Source organism: Lemur catta, chromosome 7, assembly GCF_020740605.2.
Source record: "Lemur catta isolate mLemCat1 chromosome 7, mLemCat1.pri, whole genome shotgun sequence".
Taxonomy (NCBI): Eukaryota; Metazoa; Chordata; class Mammalia; order Primates; family Lemuridae; genus Lemur; species Lemur catta.
In genome coordinates this window covers 95,085,839-95,106,667 of record NC_059134.1, presented here as the reverse complement: position 1 = coordinate 95,106,667, position 20,829 = coordinate 95,085,839, and the positions used below count along the sequence as shown (strand labels likewise).

Below are 20,829 nucleotides of genomic sequence, written 5' to 3'. Positions count from 1 at the left end.
AAGGTGATTCATTCAGAAAGAAACACTTTCCAGAGGCCTGAATTCCCTACAAGAGATAAAGAAAGATAGCTATATAAATAATCCTGGAAGGATTACAGTCTGAATTTCATAGTACATAGGAGGGTATCCCCTGTAATAGTAAAGCATGTCTTTGGCACCCCTCAGTCCAGAAATCGCTTCAATTATTCCTTTTCACTTTCTCCATGACACTTTCCGTCCCTTCAGATACCTAGTATCTGTCACCTATGAAACATCTATAGGGCAACAGTTAATGTATCATTACTGAAGACATTCTGGCTTCATTCATTAGATCTGGATTCTCCTCATTCCGATTCCATGTGACTTTGCTAACTTGCTCCAGTGTTATACTCTTCTGAGCTCTCCTCTGCATATGTGAGTTTATAAATTATAACCGTGAGATTTATTTTGTAACCTGTAAAGTGGTGCACACAGGTAAGAGTTACTCCCTCTTCCTGGAAAATTTACATTTGAACCCACAGCACTAATGGGAAGAAAGACATGGTCAAGAAATATCTATCATAAACAGGCAGATTAGGAAAATGTATAAGTCATGGAGACACACTCTCCCAGGCACCCACTATAACACATTCATGTCTCTTTCCTCAATGAGCCTGTATGGCTCCTGGGATAGTGTCTTCAGTGTCTGGTACCTATTAAGTGATGAAGAAATGCTTGGTGCCCTACTTCCTACATCTGCTTATATCAGAATACACACGCTTTCTCAGCCCATAAACCTAGGAACTCAGGTACACTCATCCTCCTACTTTGTTTATATCCATACTCTCTCCTTTATGAGAAACATACATAAACTTTTGAAAAATGGGTGCATTCCAGTTTAATAATTTCTAGCATATTTTATAGGGTGAGTATGAAAATATTAATTACCTCTAGGAAAGAGTAGGTCATTGCGTACTTGTAATTAATGTTATTTATTCTTGAAAATTATGTTCCATATACAATTTAACATAAACTTAGTAAATTTAAAGCTTCAATAGACCGGGATCAAAAATGCTTAGAAAAGTTTTTCAGTCCATGGAGATATATCAAGAGAAAGAAACCCTTGTTTTCAAAGCTTTAAAAATAGAAACAATGTGGAAAACAGAAAGAAATAGACTGCTAGATAGACAAAGTACTATACCTATAAAAGCACAAACACATATAAAATCTATTAATTATTCTGAGTATCTATTGCACATGTTCATTCATTCAACAAATATTTATTGGATACTTACCATGTATATTAATCTATGTTTGTCCATGTAGTCATAAAAATTTCCCTGCCAAAGCTCCTTTAGTAATCCCTCCTCTGACATTTTATTACTACACAGCAACAATTCATCTGTCCACAAGATGAATAATCCTCCTACTCCTTTATGTTTCTGCTACATACATTCTCATGCTTTTATTCCCCATCCTCCTATAACATCTATTATAAATCACTCTTGGTTAAGGACATTGCATTAATAGAATTGGGGAAATAATCTCAATTTGAAGACATGAATTTCCCAAAGAAATGAAAAGAGAAAACACAAATATAACAAAATGTATTCTGTGAAAAATATTTCTTTTCCATTGAAAGATAACTGGATAAAAAGTTTGATTTTTTAATTATCTAAGACAGTGGGGGATAAGATGGCAGATGAGAAAAACCACCAGCCAGAATGTCTCTTCAAGAAAGATAGATTTTAGAAGAAAGTAAAAAAAATAAATAAATAAACAGGCAAACATAGATCGGATGAGGGTCAGAAGGAAGGGTGCCTAAAACTACAGGAGACTCCACGGGAAGAAGTTGCAGAGGAGAACTCAAAGGAGAAAGGCCCTTGAGAGGCTTGGAGACCAGTGACAAGGGTAGGTGGAGCAGTTAAATTTCCCCTCCCTTGCATCTTGGACTGCTGGTGGGCTCCTGAGTGGTTGGGGAGACCTGCCAACACCAGCCCAGAGATGGCTGCCACCAGTAAGAAATGAGCCTTCTGTGGACATGGCACCAGGCTCCCAGCTCCCTTGGGGCACCTCCCAGCTGGCAGACCTGAGCTGATGGGCAGGTGCCATATTGCTTCATTCTCCCCTCCCGCTTCCCTACCCACAGCTGCTGAGAAGGGAAATTTAGCCACCACCAGGAGGCATCTGCAGGAAATGGAACCTTTCCCTTTGCAGCCCTACAGTGGACTTAGGGGTACCCAGACTGTGAGCTCCCTACCTGCCAGCCCTCCCAGGCGCTGCTTCCCTGGACTCCAGGAGAGCAGGACAAATCCCGAGGCAGAGAGATATCAATCCAGCTTGGGCACCCTGTGGATGACTTGAGACCAGCACTCCTCTCCCTGGCAGGGTCAGGGATTCATCTCCAGGGCCCAGGGGACAGGCCTGCAGACCAGATCCTGTATAGGCAGGTCTCCATCGCATTGCCTTGGGGCATATGAGGGATATTTGTGAACGACTGTGCTGAGTGTGTGTGCCTTCAGGGGCAGATCAGCATGATTGAGAGGCAACCCTTCTCCCACTGGAAGGCCCTGCACCCAGCCCAGGCTGCAATACTGGGCAGGGAACTTCCTGGCCTGCATCACAGCCAGGGGAGATCCACTGGCTTGAGGTTCTGCCTCCTGGCAGAGGCCCAGGAGAAACTGTGGAATAGGGGAGGGGGGAATGGAGAGAGGTCTGCTCCAGACTGCAGGTCTCAGAGAGCCGCACCCCCACACTCAGACTTTTCTGCTGAATGGGGCCATTTCAGCCCCTACCTGGCAGCTTTGCCTGGAAGGAGAGAACAGACATTTGACCCCTGCTAACAGCATTTGTGGAGCTTGAGGGCAGGCTCACCCAACCCAACTCTACCCAGACTCACTCCCCCACCTGCCCCCACTGAGATGGAAAATAAGGACACACTTGGAAGTCCCAGGGTCCCACCCACCACCTGAGGCACTAGAGTGCCTCTCCAAAGGAACAAGAGCTATTTACCCAACACAAAAACAACACTGCAGCCTGCTCCTCCCAGCAAGCACCACCTATTGAAGGGAGGTCATTCTGTGCACTCTTTTACTGCATCTACGAATCATCATAAAGGGTGTGGTTGAATCTCACCTACAAACACCACCTACTGGCTCAGAGACTAAACAGGGCGTGTCATTATCCAAATGAAACTCTAAAGGTAAGAAGCAACACCTGATCCAGATGGGAAGGAATCAGTGAAAGAACTCTGGATGTATGAAGAATCACATGGAAATCACACCCCCAAAGGTGAACACCAGCTCTCAAGCAGTGGACATCAACCAAATTCAGACCACTAAAAAGAAGAATAATTTCAAACATGGATTGTAAGAAAACTCAATGCTATGCAAGAAAAAGTGGATAACCAACACAAAGAAACCACAAAAAAAATTGAGGACTTGGAAGAAAAATTCACTAAAGAAATTGAAATATTAAAGAAAAATCAAACAAAACTCCTGGAAATGAAGAATTTATTCAAGGAATTATAAAACACAGTGGAAAGCCTCAAGAACAGGGTAGATCAAACAGAAGAAAGAATCTCAGGAATTGAAGATAACACCTTTCAATTAAAGAAGTCAGTCACACAGATAGAGCAGAGAAATAAGAGAAAAGAGTGAAGCCTATAAGAAATGTGGGATTATGTGAAGAAGCCTGATGTCAAAATCATAGACATCCCTGAGGGTGAAGAAGAAAATACACAAGTATCGGATAAGCTATTTGGGGATATAATAGAGGAAAATTTCCCAGGTCTTGCTAAAAATCTAGATATCCAGGTATAAGAAGCTCAAAGGACTCCTGGGTGATTCATCACAAACAGGAAGACACCACAACACACAGTCATCAGACTGACCAAAATTACCACCAAAGAGGCCCTTCTATGTGTTGTAAGGTGAAAAAAGCAGGTAACCTACAAAGGAAAACCTATCCAAATAACGGCAGACTTCTCAAATGAAACCTTACAAGCAAGAAGAGACTGGGGGCCGGGCGCAGTGGCTCACACCTATAATCCTAGCCCTCTGGGAGGCCGAAGTGGGTGGATTGTTTGAGGTCAGGAGTTCAACCAGCTTGAATGAGACCCCGTCTCTACTAAAAATAGAAAGAAATTATGTGACCAACTAAAAATATATATAGAAAAAATTAGCCAGGCATGATGGCGCATGCCTGTAGTCCCAGCTACTCGGGAGGCTGAGGCAGTAGGATCGCTTAAGCACAGAAGTTTGAGGTTGCTGTGAGCTAGGCTGATGCCACGGCACTCACTCTAGCCCGGGCAACAAAGTGAAACTCTGTCTCAAAAAATAAATAAAAAAAAAAAAAGAGACTGGGGCCTCATTCTCACTCTTCTCAAACAGCATAATGCCAAGCCTAGAATCTTGTACCCTGCAAAACTAAGTTTTTTGTCTATGAAGGAGAAATAAAGACATTCTCAGATAAGCAAAGACTGAGGGAAATCACCAACACAGGACCTGCCCTCCAGGAAGTTCTCAAAACTGTTACACACGGATCAGCACAATAAACACTCATGAATGTAAAATTACTCAAAAGTCAAAGGTCAAAGACCAGATAACACAATGGCTCAAGAGAGAAAACAAAGCAACAAAGTTCAACTCAACAGGATGAACAGAAACCTGCCCCACTTATCAATTCTCTCAATAAATGTGAATGGCTTGAACTGCCCACTAAAGAGACATAGGCTGGGTGAATGCATAAATATACACAAGCCAAGTATCTGCTATCTTCAGGAAACACATCCAACCCACAAAGATGTATTCAAACTCAAGGTGAAGAGGTGGAAAACAATATATCAAGCAAACAGAAGCCAAAAGAAAGCTGGTGTGGCGGTTCTGATTTCAGATAACTTAGTCTTCAAATCAACAAAGGTAATGAAAGACAAAGAGGGTCACTATATAATGGTGAAGGATAAAGTTCAACAAGAAGACATAACAATTCTAAATACCAATGCACCTAACTCAGGTGCACCCAGATTCATAAAACAAATCATACTTGATTTAAACAAAATGATAAACAGCAACACCATAATAGCCAGAGACTTCAACACCCTTCTGACAGAACAGGACAGATCCTCCAAACAGAAAATTAACAAAGAAACAATGAACTTAAACAGAACTCTAGAACAAATGGGCCTGACTGACATTTACAGAACATTCTACCCAAAAACCATTGAATATATGTTTTTCACATCAGCTCATGGGATATTCTCTAACATTGACCATATCCTAGGCCATAAGGCATGTCTCAAAAAATTTAAAAACACAGAAATTATACCAGGCATCTTCTCAGACCACAGTGCAATAACATTAGAAATCAACTCCAACAGAAACTCTCATATCTACACAAATTCATGGAAACTAAACAAACTTCTGCTGAACGATTATTTCATTGGAGGACGTCAACAGGCGGAAAACCATACCATGCTCATGGGTCGGCAGAATCAACATTGTTAAAATGTCTATACTACCCATAGTGATCTACAGATTCAATGCAATCCCTATCAAAATACCAACATCATTTTTTGCAGATCTAGAAAAAATAATTCTATGCTTCGTATAGAAACAGAGAAGACCCCATATAGCAAAAGCAATCTTAGGCAAAAAGAACAAATTGGTAGGCATCAATTTACCAGACTTCAAGCTATATTACAAGTCCATAGTAACTAAAACAGCATGGTACTGGCACAAGAACAGAGACACAGGCCAATGGAACAGAACTGAGAACCCAGATATAAAACAAACCTCATATAGCCATCTCATCTTTGACAAAGCAGACAAAAACATACACTGGGAGAAAGAATCCTTATTCAATAAATAGTGCTGGGAAAACTGGATAGCCACATGTAGAATATGGAAACAGAATCCACACTTTTCACCTCTCACAAAAATCAACTCATGGTGGGTAACAGATTTAAACCTAAGGTGTGGCCGGGTGCGGTGGCTCACGCCTGTAATCCTAGCACTCTGGGAGGCCGAGGCGGGTGGATTGTTTGAGCTCAGGAGTTCGAGACCAGCCTCAGCAAGAGCGAGACCCCGTCTCTACTAAAAATAGAAAGAAATTATCTGGCCAACTAAAAATATATATAGAAAAAATTAGCCGGGCATGGTGGCACATGCCTGTAGTCCCAGCTACTCGGGAGGCTGAGGCAGTAGGATCGCTTAAGCCCAGGAGTTTGAGGTTGCTGTGAGCTAGGCTGATGCCACGGCACTCACTCTAGCCAGGGCAACAGAGCGAGACTCTGTCTCAAAAAAAAAAAAAAAAAAAACCTAAGGTGTGAAACTATTAGAATTCTAGAAGAAAATGTGGGAAAAACTCTTACAGACATTGGCCTAGGCAAAGAATTTATGAAGAAGACCCCAAAGGCAATCACAGCAGCAACAAAAATAAATAAATGGGATCTGATCAAATTAAAAAGCTTCTGCACAGCCAAGAAAACTATCACGAGAGCAAACAGACAACCTACAGAATGGGAGAAAATATTCGCATGTTATACATCTGATGAAGGGCTGATAACTAGAATCTATAAAGAACTCAGGAAAATCAGCAAGAAAAAAATCAAACAACTCTATCAAAAAGTGGGCAAAGGACATGAACAGAAACTTTTCAAAAGAAGACAGAATAATGGCCAGCAAACATATAAAAAAAGTGCTCAACATCTCTAATCATCAGGGAAATGTAATCAAAACCACAATGAGATATCACGTATCTCCAGTGAGAATGGCCTTTATCAAAAAGTCCCGAAACAATAAATGTTGGCATGGATGCAGAGAGATAGGAACACCCATACACTGCTGGTGGGATGGCAAACTAGTACAACCTCTGTGGAAAGCTATATGGAGATAACTCAAAGAGATACAAGTAGAACTAGCATTTGATCCAGCAGTCCCATTACTGGGCATCTACCCAAAAAAACAAAAGACATTCTAAAAAAGAGACATCTGCACTAGAATGTTTAAGCAGCACTATTTATAATCGCAAAGATGTGCAAACAACCCAAGTGCCCATCAATACATGGCTGGATTAATAAAATGTAGTGTATATATATATATATATACACCTTAGATTTCTATTCAGCCACAAAAAACAATGATGACATAGCACCTCTTGTGTTATCCTGGGTAGAGCTGGAACCCATTCTACTAAGTGAAGTATCCCAAGAATGGAAAAATAAGCACCACATGTACTCACCATCAAATTGGTTTCACTGATCATCACCTAAGAGCACATTTAGGAATAACATTAATTGGGTGTCGGGAAGAGGGGAGTGGGGGTGGAGAGGATAGGTATATACACACCTAATGGGTGCAGTGCACACTGTTTGGGCAATGGACATGCTTGAAGCTCTTACTTGGGTGGGGCAAGGGCAATATACGTAACCTAAACATTTGTACCCCCATAATATGCTAAAAGAAAAAAGAAAAAAACTGTCTAAGATGAAAATCTTTTACATATCTGAAAATGATGTATAGCATCTTCATTACATTCGTATATTCTGAGGTCCACTCCCAAACAGATCTGAAAAGTATATATTGTATGTTAAGTAAGACATAATTAATAAAAGTGATCTAAAAATAATCATGAAGAAATAGAAATCACTTTGTTTTTTCCTTTGATTTTATAATGCTCTTTCTAAGAATAAATTCTAAAGGAAAATATTTTTAAGAGATTAAAAAATCATTATGTACAAACATGCTCAACACAGTAGTTGAGAGGTGTGGAAAATTAGAAACTGCATGGAATGTCCAATACTAGAGAAATCAAGTAAAATATAGCACACTTCTTGGAATACTATGTAGCTTTTAACAGTGATGTTCTTAAAATTTTTGTAATATCATAGGAAAATTCTTCAGTTATAATACTAAGTGGGGAAAATTTAGACACAAATTTTAATATATGATACTAATTAATTTAAATATATATCAATAGGGAAAAAAGACTGTATAATATTTTTACTTCTAAATTGGTAGGATTATAACTAATTCAATTTTTTTTTTTGGTGTTTGACATGCTGAAAAAGAGACTTAAACCTCAGATTGAAGGTGATGAGGGGTGATTTTTAAGGTCCATTTAATCCTGAGATTCTATAATTATATGATTTCCTAAAAAAAAAAGAAAGAAATCTCACCTATCGACTTGTGCAATGTATCTCCATGGCCAGGGCCCCAGGCAGCTATTAGTTCACCCAGAAAGAAGGAAGATTGTAAGATTAAAAATGCCAACTAGCTCAGCAACAGTGAGTCTCTGTTGATTTATAAATGGCATCTTTGGATAATGCCTTTCTCTTGAGCCTTATAAGTACCACCACATATTCTGTTTGCAGGCAAATTCTGTGAAGTTTCTTAACTGTGGTTAATTAGACCTCAGGGGTTTCTCACTGTCATTAGCAGACACTGCCAGTAGCCCAATTATTTCATGTTGCTTGACTGAATGTTAGAGGAGAACTTTCCATCTTTAATTCATCTTTAGTTTTTAACACCTTCCATAGGTCTATATGAAGGATGAATCCAAACAAAACCATTGACCATTTATGAATTTGGATATTTGATAACAAATGGACTTAGTATGCATTCTAGATGTTTAGTATTGTATAAATTTAACATGCAGGTGGGCAACTACCTGACTTCAAATTTTCAGTTTTATATTTCATTTCTTTTTCAACCCATCCTTCAAGGCTCTCATAATTTGTAAATATCTATTTTAGGCGTACATTAAGTGACACTTATGACCCCTGTGATAATAGCGGCACTTCACACCAGGTATATCTTATCATACTTCATAGCAGTTTTTTCTCATGCCAATTCTGGAATTAGATTAAAATAATAATTATGAAAATAATTACATTCTTATATAATACTCAGAGTAGGAAAATGCATTTATATTACTTATTTAAATTTAGTCTAACAATATCCCTATGGAATGGAAAAGAGATAGAAATCAGTATTTCCACTTTATGATACGGAAAACTAAGGGAGTCAGAATTTCATCTGCCAAAGAAAAGTTAGAATCCAAGCTTCCTAAATCCTGGGCCAGGATCCTTATTGTTAGATTATTATTTTGCAACTAATGTGTCCTGACATTTTTATGCTGTCACCAATTGTGAAGCACATTAGAATTATCTACTAAAAGAAGCACATACCAATATTTGAAGTTATTTTTTAAAACCAATTCAATTCAAGAATGTTTCTGTGTAGAACCTCATTTACTTACCCTTGTTCAAATATGCTTTCTAAAATAAGAAAAAATTAGGCATTTTAAAACATACCCTAACTAATTGTACAGAACTCTGGATTGGCATAAGAGAACGCAGTCACTGTGAGCAGTGTGTGTTATGGTAAAATACACACACACACACACACACACACACACACACAACTGAAAACTGAGAACACACAACTAACGTAGTTTGACAAGACACTGTAGTGCCATGATAATATTTGTGATAGTAGGTGACAAAGAACATATGAATGAGGCCTGAAACTATCTAAAGAGCTATTATAACTAACAATGTTACAAAGGTGATCACAGGGATTACCCCACCATTGGCAGCAACCAGGAGACCAATAAGGAAAGTGTCAGTGCAGATCAGTTGTATCAGGGGGACAATGTCACACAGGAAGTGATCCGTGACCTTGGAGCCACAGAATGGGAGCCAGAAAGTAACTAAAATCTGCCCAATAGAGCGGAAAAAACCTACGGTGCAGCACACCCCCACCAGGAGGCAGCACATGCGGTGGCTCATCTTGGTCACATAGTGCAGAGGTCTACAGGTAGCCACATAGCGGTCATAGGCCATGACCACCAGGAGGACAATCTCTGAAGCACCTAAGAAATGTTCAACAAAGAGCTGTGTCATGCAGCCATTGAAGGAGATAGCTTTTGTCTCAGAGAGCAAGTCAGCTGGCATTTTAGGAATTATGGAAGAGGAATAGCATGCATCTATCAAAGATAAGAAAGCCAGGAAGAAATACACTGGGGAGTCCAAAGTCTGGCTACCGATTATGGTAACCACAATGAGCAGGTTTCCCACGACCGTGACAATGTAGGTGATAAGTAACACCAAATATAGAATTCTCTGTGTCTGAGGATTCTGTGATAGCCCCGTGAAAATGAATTCAGTCACTTTCATCCTGATTTCTTTTATTTCAGTGCTGATGAAACTTAGAAGTGGTGGATTAAACTGTAAAAACAAAATTCCTAACAGCAAAGGTTATGAACACTACCTATTTTGGGTTTTCATATGAACCAAAGACTGTTTAATAATATAAGCTATTTTCTTTCATGTTATGCCAGAAGAGAAGAAACATGCTATTTATTTCATAAAAAGAGATTAGAGTAAATCTTTAAGCTGTCTAATTCAGCTTCTTATAAGGAGGCTGAATTCCCCCTTTACAACCCCTGACAAGTGGTCTCCGGGCCTTTGTCAGATGACACCCACGCATACAGAACTCATCAGCAAAAAATCTGACTCCTTCTCAGCCAGTAAGAAACATTAGAAAGCTCCTCTTTAAATATATTTTTAAAAACTCTTACAACTATTGGTTCTAGTTCTTCATACTGTTGATATACAGATTAATTCTAATTCACCCCCTTCTACTTAAAAGCTCTTTAAGTAAGCAGCAGAGAAGAGGACTGTATCTATCTTATTCACCTCTTTATCCTCCACACTGGTTCAGTATCTGGCTCATAAATGTATTCAATAAATATTGATTAAGTAAATAAATAAGACTCTTTACTTATTTCCTCTATGTTTTCTTTTTTCCAGGTAACTCCAAAAAGGAGTCTTTACAATCTTACTTTGAAAAAATGAATAAACTGTTAGAAATTAAGTCTATATACTCCATTCACTCCTCCAGATCCACTCTCACTCTTCTTCCCCCTGGGTGGCTGTCTTCCAAGGTCAGCTTCAACCAGCTCCCTCACCTCTGGCCAAGAGGCAGTGCAAGCTGAATGCTAGAGATCAGGAAGGGAAGAAAAGGATGCCAGGGTATTTATTTGCCTCGTTCCCTCCTGTGGCTTGTCAAGGGCAGGGCGTCTTTAAGGCTGCTGGTCTTTTGGGTGGACCTTTCCTACAATTACAGTTCCTTTCCCTACAGTTACTTTCTGAATGTATCTATAGGAGTTATCATATGCCAGCCACACCATTGTACATTGGTAGGCTGGGAAACGCAGGTAACTTGTCTCTTTAGTTCACGGGTCTTCCAATTCCAAGGAATAATACTCAAGGAACTGTATCCCAGGAACCACACCACAGGAGCCTCGTTCACAGCTGGTCTTGATTTAGATGATGAAGTCCTGGACCTTGAATTGGAGCCTGATGCTAAAAGTGGATGAGACATTGGAATGGGACCTGAGGAAAAGAAAGGTGATTGTATCATGCTTATGGGAGGATGTATGTTTTTGTGACCCAGGGGAAGACTGTGGCAATATTATATCTTGTTGTATATGCTCTTCCAGAACATTGCCATTTCCTTATAAAGAGGTAGGGTCTATCCTCTCTATTTGAACATGGTAGGGACTTTATGACTGTATTAACTAATGGAATATGTCAGAAATGATTCTATGTAACTTCTAAGGTTAGGTCTAAAAAACAACATTGCGCCTTCTCTGCTCACTCTCCTGGGATACATGCTTCTTAGGGCTCTGGGCCACTATGCCAAAAATCCTATTACCCTACAGCCAGCATTCCTGGGAGACCATATGGAGAAACCACATAGAAATAGGGGAAGATACCCAAAGAACACCAGCTATTTTAGCCCCCACTGGCTGCCTGTTCAAGACTTTCAAGCCTACATACTAGACATATAAGTGAAGAAACTTTTTAGATGACTTCAGCAACAGCCTATTTCTGACTGCAACATCATGAGACACCCTGAGCCAGAACTACCCAGCTGAGCTGCTCACAAATTTATGACCCACAAAAACCATCTGAAATTAATAATAACATTATTGCTGTCGTTTTAAGCCACTAAATGTTGGGGTGATTTGTTATGCAGCAGTAGCATCTAAAACACTACAGTGATGTACGCACTATAGTATTGGCTCATGAATAGACAAATAAACTGAACAAAAGAGAAAACTGGAAAATAGAATAATTGATATACAGATATATATGAAAGTGGTGGTGTTTCAGGGTAGTGAAAAAATTGAATGATTATTCAATAAAAGTGATGAGAAATTTTAGTTATTTTTATGATAAGAAAGCAAAGCGTATTTACCCTACCTGGATATTCAAACCCTATAATGGGTTAAAGAAGGTAATGTAAAAAGTGAAACTTTAAACTTTTAGAGAAAATTATCTTTATATAAAACTCAGGGCAGGAAAGGATTCTGAGAAGTAGATGCAGAGGACTTTCTTCCTGAGTCCAGCTTCCTCATCTCTGCATCTTGGCTTGGGTGGCAAATCCTTGATCCCAATGGTGTTTCCTCCAGTATCCAGATGCCAGATTCTCCAGTCCCAATAATTGTGAAGTTTCTAATTCCCTGTATTAGATTACATTTTCACTAAAAGATCTAAAGTACATTTTATTTCTTTCACTAAAGAATAAATAAAATTTCGTAGCTAGTATTTATTCAATTCAAATTGTTGAATTACTGGAGTCATTAATATTGCTAAACACACTAAGTAAATCTATTATAAAGTGAGAAAGGATGAAGAAAAATAACAACTTTTTGCTTTAGTATATACGTTGTGGATTGATTTTTCAACACAGCAATATGTGATGCAAGAGCCTTTAAAAAATTATTGTTGTAATGCAGTATCAGTTCTCCAAACCTACTATAGGGCAATTATAAAGAGAGAAGATACCTTTAACCTATCACTGAAATCAATGAGAATGTACAATTTACAAAGAATCAGAAAGACATTTATTCTACAAAACAAAACAATCTGTTCCCAAAACGTTTAACATTCATTGTGTGTGTGTGTGTTTTAAGTGTTCCTGGAGTGTTTAATTTAATGTAGGCAGATTCTGGGAACTCTACTGTGATATGAGTGACAAATATATATTTCAACTACTGGAGGAGGCCAATTGATCTAGATTCATAGAGCAGGGTTGAATACTTTTCTGTCCAAATGTTGGTCAGAACATACAAAATCAACCAAATGTTAGCTGGACGTCTTAACTCTGTAACAGGGTAAAGTTAACAAAGTTTATTTCCATTGGATTTATCCTCAGCTATGAAGATATGCTATGAAACTTTAAATCAATTAATTTCACCAAGACATTTATTTTTACTGTTAGAGTAACATTTTTAATGATGTAAATTTTTAAGTTTAAAGTATCAATCTCTTTGACTAAAGGGAACAAGGTCAATTAGGTCATATTTTTATGTGCCAGGGAGGTACCATAGTCTTGACAGATTTTTATTTTATTTGTTAACATTCAGGATATTGTGGGGGTTCAAACAGTTTGGTTACATGAAATGCATTTGCCTCACTCAACCCAGGGCTACAATGTTCTCAACACAAAAAAAATGATAAGTTAGTGAGTTGATGGCTATGTTAATTAGCTTGATTAAATCTTTCTATAATGTATACATAGATCAATACATCACAATGTACCCCATAAATATATATGATTAGCATGTATCAATTAAAAAGAAAACAAAGACAAATTTTATTTTTTTTTCAGAGACAGGGTATGGTGGCTCATGCCTGTAATCCTAGCACTCTTGGAAGCCAAGTCAGGAGGATTGCTTGAGGCTAGGAGTTTCAGACCAGCCTGAATAAGAGTGAGACCCTGTTTCTACAAAAAGTAGAAAACTTAGCTGGGTGTGGTAGCACCCACCTGTAGTCCCAGCTACTCGGGAGGCTGAGGCAGGAGGATCACTTGAGCCCAGGAGTTTGAGGTTGCTGTGAGCTATGATGACATCACTGCACTCCAGCCAGGGTGACAGCAAAACCGTTTCTCTAAATTAATTAATTAATTAAAAATAAACACTTGAAATAAGCACTTGAAATAAAACTAAAAATTGTTGTACACCAAAGAATCTTAGTATGATTGCATAAGCAACATAAAGTATTAATTAAACCTATGCAATTATCTTAGTCTCTAAGGGATATAATGTATTCCACTTCAATAAATATTAATTTATATGTCTGTTTCAGAATAAATAGGCTAAATAACCAAAAGAGAATGATAACAAAATGGAGTAACTGATAGTGAAAGTATTCCTTGCTTCTGTGAAAAAATTAATATCATGTTCTGCTATTGGGGGTACAGCCTTCATCCAACTAAGGTCACTTTTTTACTCCACAGTTTCCTCATGGCGTTTTTCATTTCTGCATTCCTCAGGGTGTAGATTAGGGGGTTCAGCATGGGCGTTATAAAAGTTAAAACCACAGTCATGAATTTATCAATGGGGAGGGTAGAATTGGGCCTTGCAAACAGGAAGATACAGGGGACAAAGAATAAAATGACCACGGTGATGTGGGACGCACAGGTGTACAAGGCTTTGCGTTTCCCTTCCAAACTCTGAGTCTTCAGAGAGCGTAATATGACCCCATAGGAAAGGAGGAGAATGAAGAAAGTGACAGTACAAATGGCCCCTCCATTAGCCATCATGGAAAGTCCAATGAGGTAGGTGTTGGTGCAAGCAAGTTCCAACAAGGGATACATATCACAAAGGAAGTTGTCAATGACATTGGGGCCGCAGAAAGGGAGCTGGTAAATAAAAATAAATTGCACTAATGAATGAAGAAAGCCTCCAAACCAGGCCACCAACAGCATGAGAACACACACCCGCGGATTCATGATGATCAAATAATGAAGCGGTTTACAGATGGCCACGTAGCGGTCATAGGCCATCACCACCAAAAGAATGACTTCTGCACCAGCAAATAAATGATCTATAAACACTTGAGTCATACAAGCCTGAAAGGAAATGGTCATTTGCTCAGAAAGCAAGTCCGTGATTATTTTGGGAGCAATGGCGGTCGAATAGACAGTATCTATAAATGATAAATAAGCCAGAAAAAAGTACATGGGGGAACCCAGGGATGGGCTGGCCGCGACGGTCACTACTATGAGCAGGTTGCCCAGAACTGTCACAATGTAGACAAGAAAGAATACGACAAACAGAACTTTCCGGCCCTCAGGGTTCTGTGTGAGCCCCAGGAGGATAAATTCAGTCACATTGTTCCTCTTTCCCATGTTCTTCTAAAGGTATTGAACTCAGGTGTCACAGCCTGCAAACAAAAGGGCCCATAATGAATTTGAGATGATCGCAAACTCCATGTCAAAAGTGTAAAGCCTTAGTCAACAGTGTTCCCCACAGGGCCTCACACAGGGAAGCTCATTAGAAAATACGTGTGTGGAACATCCTTCCTCAACTACCCTCTGCATTTTCACAAATTTCTTGCTTCAGCTACAGCGATGAGACTTCAGCATTGTAACTGGAAGGTATATAGGAGCAGATATATGTGAGATGATCTACTGAAATCAAGACAGCTGCTTTCTCCAGAGTACCTCTCACAATGACTGCATTTTTGGTATTATATGTTTTTTCTCTTAAAGTTTTTTTTTTTCTCTCTGAAATCTACCATGAAAATAATCTCATATGTATTGACTTTACTTATATATTTATGTAAAGTAATACTTAGTATATGAGCATAAAATTATAGGCTGATGTTTAGATGGTTGCTTTTCTGAAATACTTTACTATGAGCTCCTATACTCTAGGAATAACTCACTCACAGCAATGAAAGAACCAGGCATGTCATGAGTGCTCATGAAATGCTTATTAAACTTTATTTAATTAAAGTGAATTTCAAAGCTCATGAGAGAGCAAGTGAATGGAGATAAATGTATTAAATTCTTACCAGCCATGAAAGTCAAATGAAGGCAATGTTTTGTTTGAAAATACGCACACACACACACACACACACACACACACACAAACTGAACTGCCATTTATTGAAACATACGCTATTAAAGGGTAAAAATGGAAAATACAACTCAAAGTGAAAGTGGTTGAGTACTGTACAGACATTTTCCCTTCATTTCAAATTTGTTTAGGATTGATTATGTCTAATCGTGATCAATTCAGAATGTGAAAAATAAAGATTTTAGGCAAAATCATGGTATAGTAGAAAGAATACTAAAAATCTGGAAATATTAGTTGATTTTTAGCTTAGTCATCTTGGGAAAATCATGTCCCGTCTTATATTCCTTATTGGAAATGTTATGATTTTTCTAGATACGACTTTCTGCATTTTTATCATTGACACATTTATCCTAAATTACATGATGTCATTTTTGTTGGTAAACCATTTTTATATTAATCCATCTGATTTAGCAAGTGCTAAAGGTTTTTTGACTATTAAAATAATCAATACATGAAGTATTTTGTTCATTAGTTCTTGTTTATCTGAGTTCATGCTGAACACATTCATTCTTACTGGAGTAAAATCATCTGTTGGGCCTTTCAGATATGATCCAGGGCCAATTTTATGTGTAATATGTGCAACTTTGTATTAGCAGGAATATATATATATATATATATATATATATATATATATATATATATGTAGTCTTGGTCAGTTTTGTTCTGTTTTGCTCTGTGATTCTGCAAGGGTGGGCTGGTATGCCTGCAATACTGTAGCTTTTGAGAGCTCAGGTTCCAAATTCTGGTTTGGAATTTGAGCCTCAGAGTCCATATATACCACCTCTGTGTCCTTGGATAAATTATTTAACATCATCTGTGTAATCAGAATTATAATAGCACCTAACATGGAGGGTGGTTTTAAGGATTAAAGAGGACAATGCAAATAAAGCTCACAGAAAATTTTATGGCAAATAATAAACACCAAATAAATTCAAGATATTATTTACTATTGTTTCCCCATGTAATTTTAGTGTCACATGTTTACAATGAGTGTCACATGAATTTCCCCAAAGTCCACTCTCCTCTCTAATTATCCAAAGAAGCATTCTCTATGGGATAGATTGATTCATCATTATTGTACACAGTTATGGAGGTTGTCCTTTCCATTCCCACTCACATTACCATGTGGAAATTCACTGTCTCCCTCCGTACCTCATTTCCCTCTTTGAAATTTATCATTGAAACTAAATTTAATCTAAGGGAACTTTTAGAAAATTAGAGGGTCAGCTCAGTGCATACTGTGGTGTGTTCAGTCTCATTCACTACCTTGTAAGACCTTAAAAATGAGAAAATATCCATCTAATTAACCCACAGGCAGAAATAGATGTTGGCATTTTCCTTAAGGGTCTGTAGATCTTGCACCTAACAAAATTCATAACCTCTATGCCCACAGACAATAAAATACTCTTTCTAATAAGGTGTAAGTGTAGGTTCATGAATTTAATGAGTAACTTGATTTCCCAGAACACAAGTGTCCACATTTTGTAATAAGCGGCTATTAATTTACATATCTAAATATTATTTTGAGGATATGCACGAAAGAATAGAAATAAGAGACTGGAACAAATATGTGTCCACCAATGTTCATAGCATCATTATTCACAATAGCCAAAAGGTAAAATCAACTCAAGTGTCCATCAACTAATGAATTAATAGAAAAATTGTGGTATTAAGGGATATTATTCAGCCTTGAAAATGAATGAAATCGTGATACATGCTACAACATGTATAAACTTTAAAGACATGCTAAGCTATATAAGAAACCAGACACAAAAGAAAAAATATGTTATGATCTCACGTTTATGAGGCACCTGGAATAGTAATATTCATAGAGACAGAAAGTGCAATAATGTTTACCAGGGACTAAAGGGAGGGAGGAAGGGGAAGTTATTGTTTAACGGGTGCACAGTTTCAGTGTGGAATGATGAAAAAGTTTTGGAGATGGATAGTGATGAGGGTTGCACAACAACGTGTTAGGTATATTTTACAACAATTTTTTGAAAATCAACAGAAATAAAACATCTACACAGAACCAGAACATTTTAAAATACTGTATACAAGGTAATAATTTATAAGGAGCTACAGTAATCCTCACTATTATCTTTAATGTATTAAGATACAAAATAAATAATTGGTGGATTCTCCTACTTACATAAAGCAACCTAAAAGGAATTATTGTGAGAACCATATATGTGTCATATATTGCTATGTTGTCTTATGCATTTTCTCTATTTCAGTTTGCATTTAAACAAAACTAAAAAAAAATGGAGAAATTATTGCCATGGCACTTATTCTAATAATATTCTATAAAATGAAGGAAATGCATGTGCTATCTTATTCTTGGAGGTTCTAGTAAAAAAAGTTTGAGATCAAATTGTAAAACCTTCTTCTTAAGAAATATACATAATTCATTCAAAGTGAAGAGCTTTTGTAAATATGTTACCTGGGTTTTCTGTTTCCTCTTTGGCCACGTGTTCCAAATCCAGGCTTCTGTAATTTTATCTTTGGTCATAGAAGATGACAGCTTATTTTGGTGAAGATAAGTCAGGATTCCCACCATATCAATTCAGGTGTGACTGAAAAGAAAAGAAGAGGAAATGCTAAGTCGCTGATGCTGTAAGTACTTTGTCACAGAGGGATGAAACTCTTTTTACCTGCACAAAGCATGACCCTCTTCTTCAACTTTCATAAACATTTTAGAGTTTGGATTATAGAGTTGGCTTCAAGAATAAACAGTTGATGTGATTGATGAATCAAGGGGACAGGTATATACACATGTAATGAGTGCGGTGTGCACCATCTGGGGGATGGACACGCTTGAAGCTCTGACTCAGGTAGGGCAAGGGCAACATATGTAACCTAAATATTTGTACCCCTGTAATATGCTGAAATAAAAAAAATTTCTAAATCATCAAATTTGAAAGCTATCATTGAGAATATGTACCAAGAATTAAACAAATTTTAAAAACTCACTATTATTTTTACTGACCTAATTAATTGAACAAAACCTTTATAGCATTTTTAGTCACTAGTGCACAGAGCTGGATAATCTAAAACATGGGCTTTATTTTGGATATTTTTAAAGCATTCGTGTGACTGCTTTAATATGGTTCAGGTCTGTTAAGGTAATGGCCTTTATTTTATATCTTGACAGTAACATTAATACCCAAGGGTAAATCTTCTCCCAGGTAAAGGAAGATATGACTGGGAACTTAACAATGAACAACAAAGTACTTACACTGAGTTGTTCAAACTCTTTCCCCTCAAGGCTGCTTCCAAATTAAATTCACTGAGGAATCATGCCCCAGAGAGTCGAGATCTCCCACATGTTCCTTCCAGTGCATTCTGTATTTCTAGAATCTCTTCCTGGACAATAACTTTAAGATAATTAAGTGAAAAAAATAGAAACATAAAAGCAAAGAGCAAGTCATTTATTAAGAACAAAGACAGGTTGCACAAACAAGAATCCTTTCTTTTTAATTAGTCAGCATATATTGGAAACTCTCAAATCCAAGAAGACACTAGAGTAAAAAGAAAAGCTTAAGCTTTTGTGTATAGCAAACGTACTTAATGGGAACAGCACAAGATCATTACTAATCAGCTCACTAAAAGTTTCAAACAAATTCAGATGAGATATCTGCATATCACAACTCAGAAGTTTTGTCCAGAAGAAAAGAATCTTTCTTAAAAAGAAATACAGAAATTAAGACCTATAAAAGAGATTATTATTAAAAAAATAAGAAAAATATGAAATGTAACATTCTTATAATGACAGAATTATAGAGATGAAAAACAAATTGCTGGATTCTAGTGGTGGGGGAAGGAAAGAAGTATCTGTGGTTATAAATGGACAGCCTGAAGTTTTCTTGTGATGGAACTTTTTTGTACTCTGGCTGTAGTGGTAGTCACGGGAAGTGCTACAGTTGGTAATATTGCATAGAACTAAACACACACCCGCACAAACACAAATGTGTGCATGTAAAACTGATTAAATATGAATAAGGTTAATGAATTATAGCAATGTTGGCTTCCTTATGTGATATTGTACTATATTTATGCAAGACATTACCAATGGGGGAAATTGAGTGAAGGGTATGAAGCACCTCTGTATTTCTTACAACTACCTAGGAATCTACAATTATCTAAAGAATGAAATTAAAGCAACTTTATGGCATCATTTGAATGCTACTAAACTCTCAATGCAGCAATAAAAATCATAACATAAAAAAAGAAAAATTAAATCCAGAAATTTTTGGCACTTGATATAGGGTGTCTTTTATATAATGACTGCTCCTTAAATCTAAATGTCTTTATACATCCCAAAAAAATCCATATACAATATGTACAACACAAGTCCATAATATCATACATAACTAGGACGCTCAACAAAAAACTAAGACACTGAGAATACTATGAACTTCAGATTACTTCTATATGCAGAAAGAAACATCAAATCCCAGCAGAGATTCCTCAGCAGCTCATGATTCAAGCATGATAGGAAAGTGAAGGAAGCCTGAAGAGATTGTTAGCAAGAGGAGAGGGAATTAGAAAGCCCAAGAGAGATGGAGTTCAGCCAGAATCACCCAGAAAATTTTAAGTCGCACTAGTTTTAAAATCACTAAAGAACAGGGTCTGAGATCTGGTAAATCAGTGTGGAGTACAGGGATGGAATGAAAGTGTGGAGGATCTCTGATAACATCTGCAAAAGGCATCACTTCTGGGGCAGATGAGGATGAGTAGCAATGAAAGGCCCTCTTGGGAGGGTTGGTGCTAAAGGAAAAGAAGGAAGTAGGAGAGGAAATTAAGGTCCTGAGGAGACAAAGAAGAATGACAAAATCTAACTATACTCTAATCCTTCTTTCCTGATTTAAAACGTTTTCCTATGCTAAAAATATATATATAAAGAGGACATTTATGAAGGATTCATAGAAATCT

The 20,829-nt window shown here is 37.6% G+C and overlaps 1 protein-coding gene across 1 annotated transcript; it reads right to left on the bottom strand.

Moving 5' to 3' along the window:
- Positions 1-14,234: 14,234 nt before the first annotated feature.
- Positions 14,235-15,161, bottom strand: LOC123641783 (olfactory receptor 4A15-like). The gene has a single exon (XM_045556721.1). It carries the CDS (start codon positions 15,159-15,161, stop codon positions 14,235-14,237), a length of 927 nt encoding a protein of 308 aa, XP_045412677.1.
- Between the last annotated feature and the right edge of the window lie 5,668 nt (positions 15,162-20,829).

Excerpts from the sequence above, each read along its gene's own strand:
- LOC123641783 (XM_045556721.1), bottom strand. The coding sequence starts at position 15,161 with ATGGGAAAGAGGAACAATGTGACTGAATTTATCCTCCTGGGGCTCACA.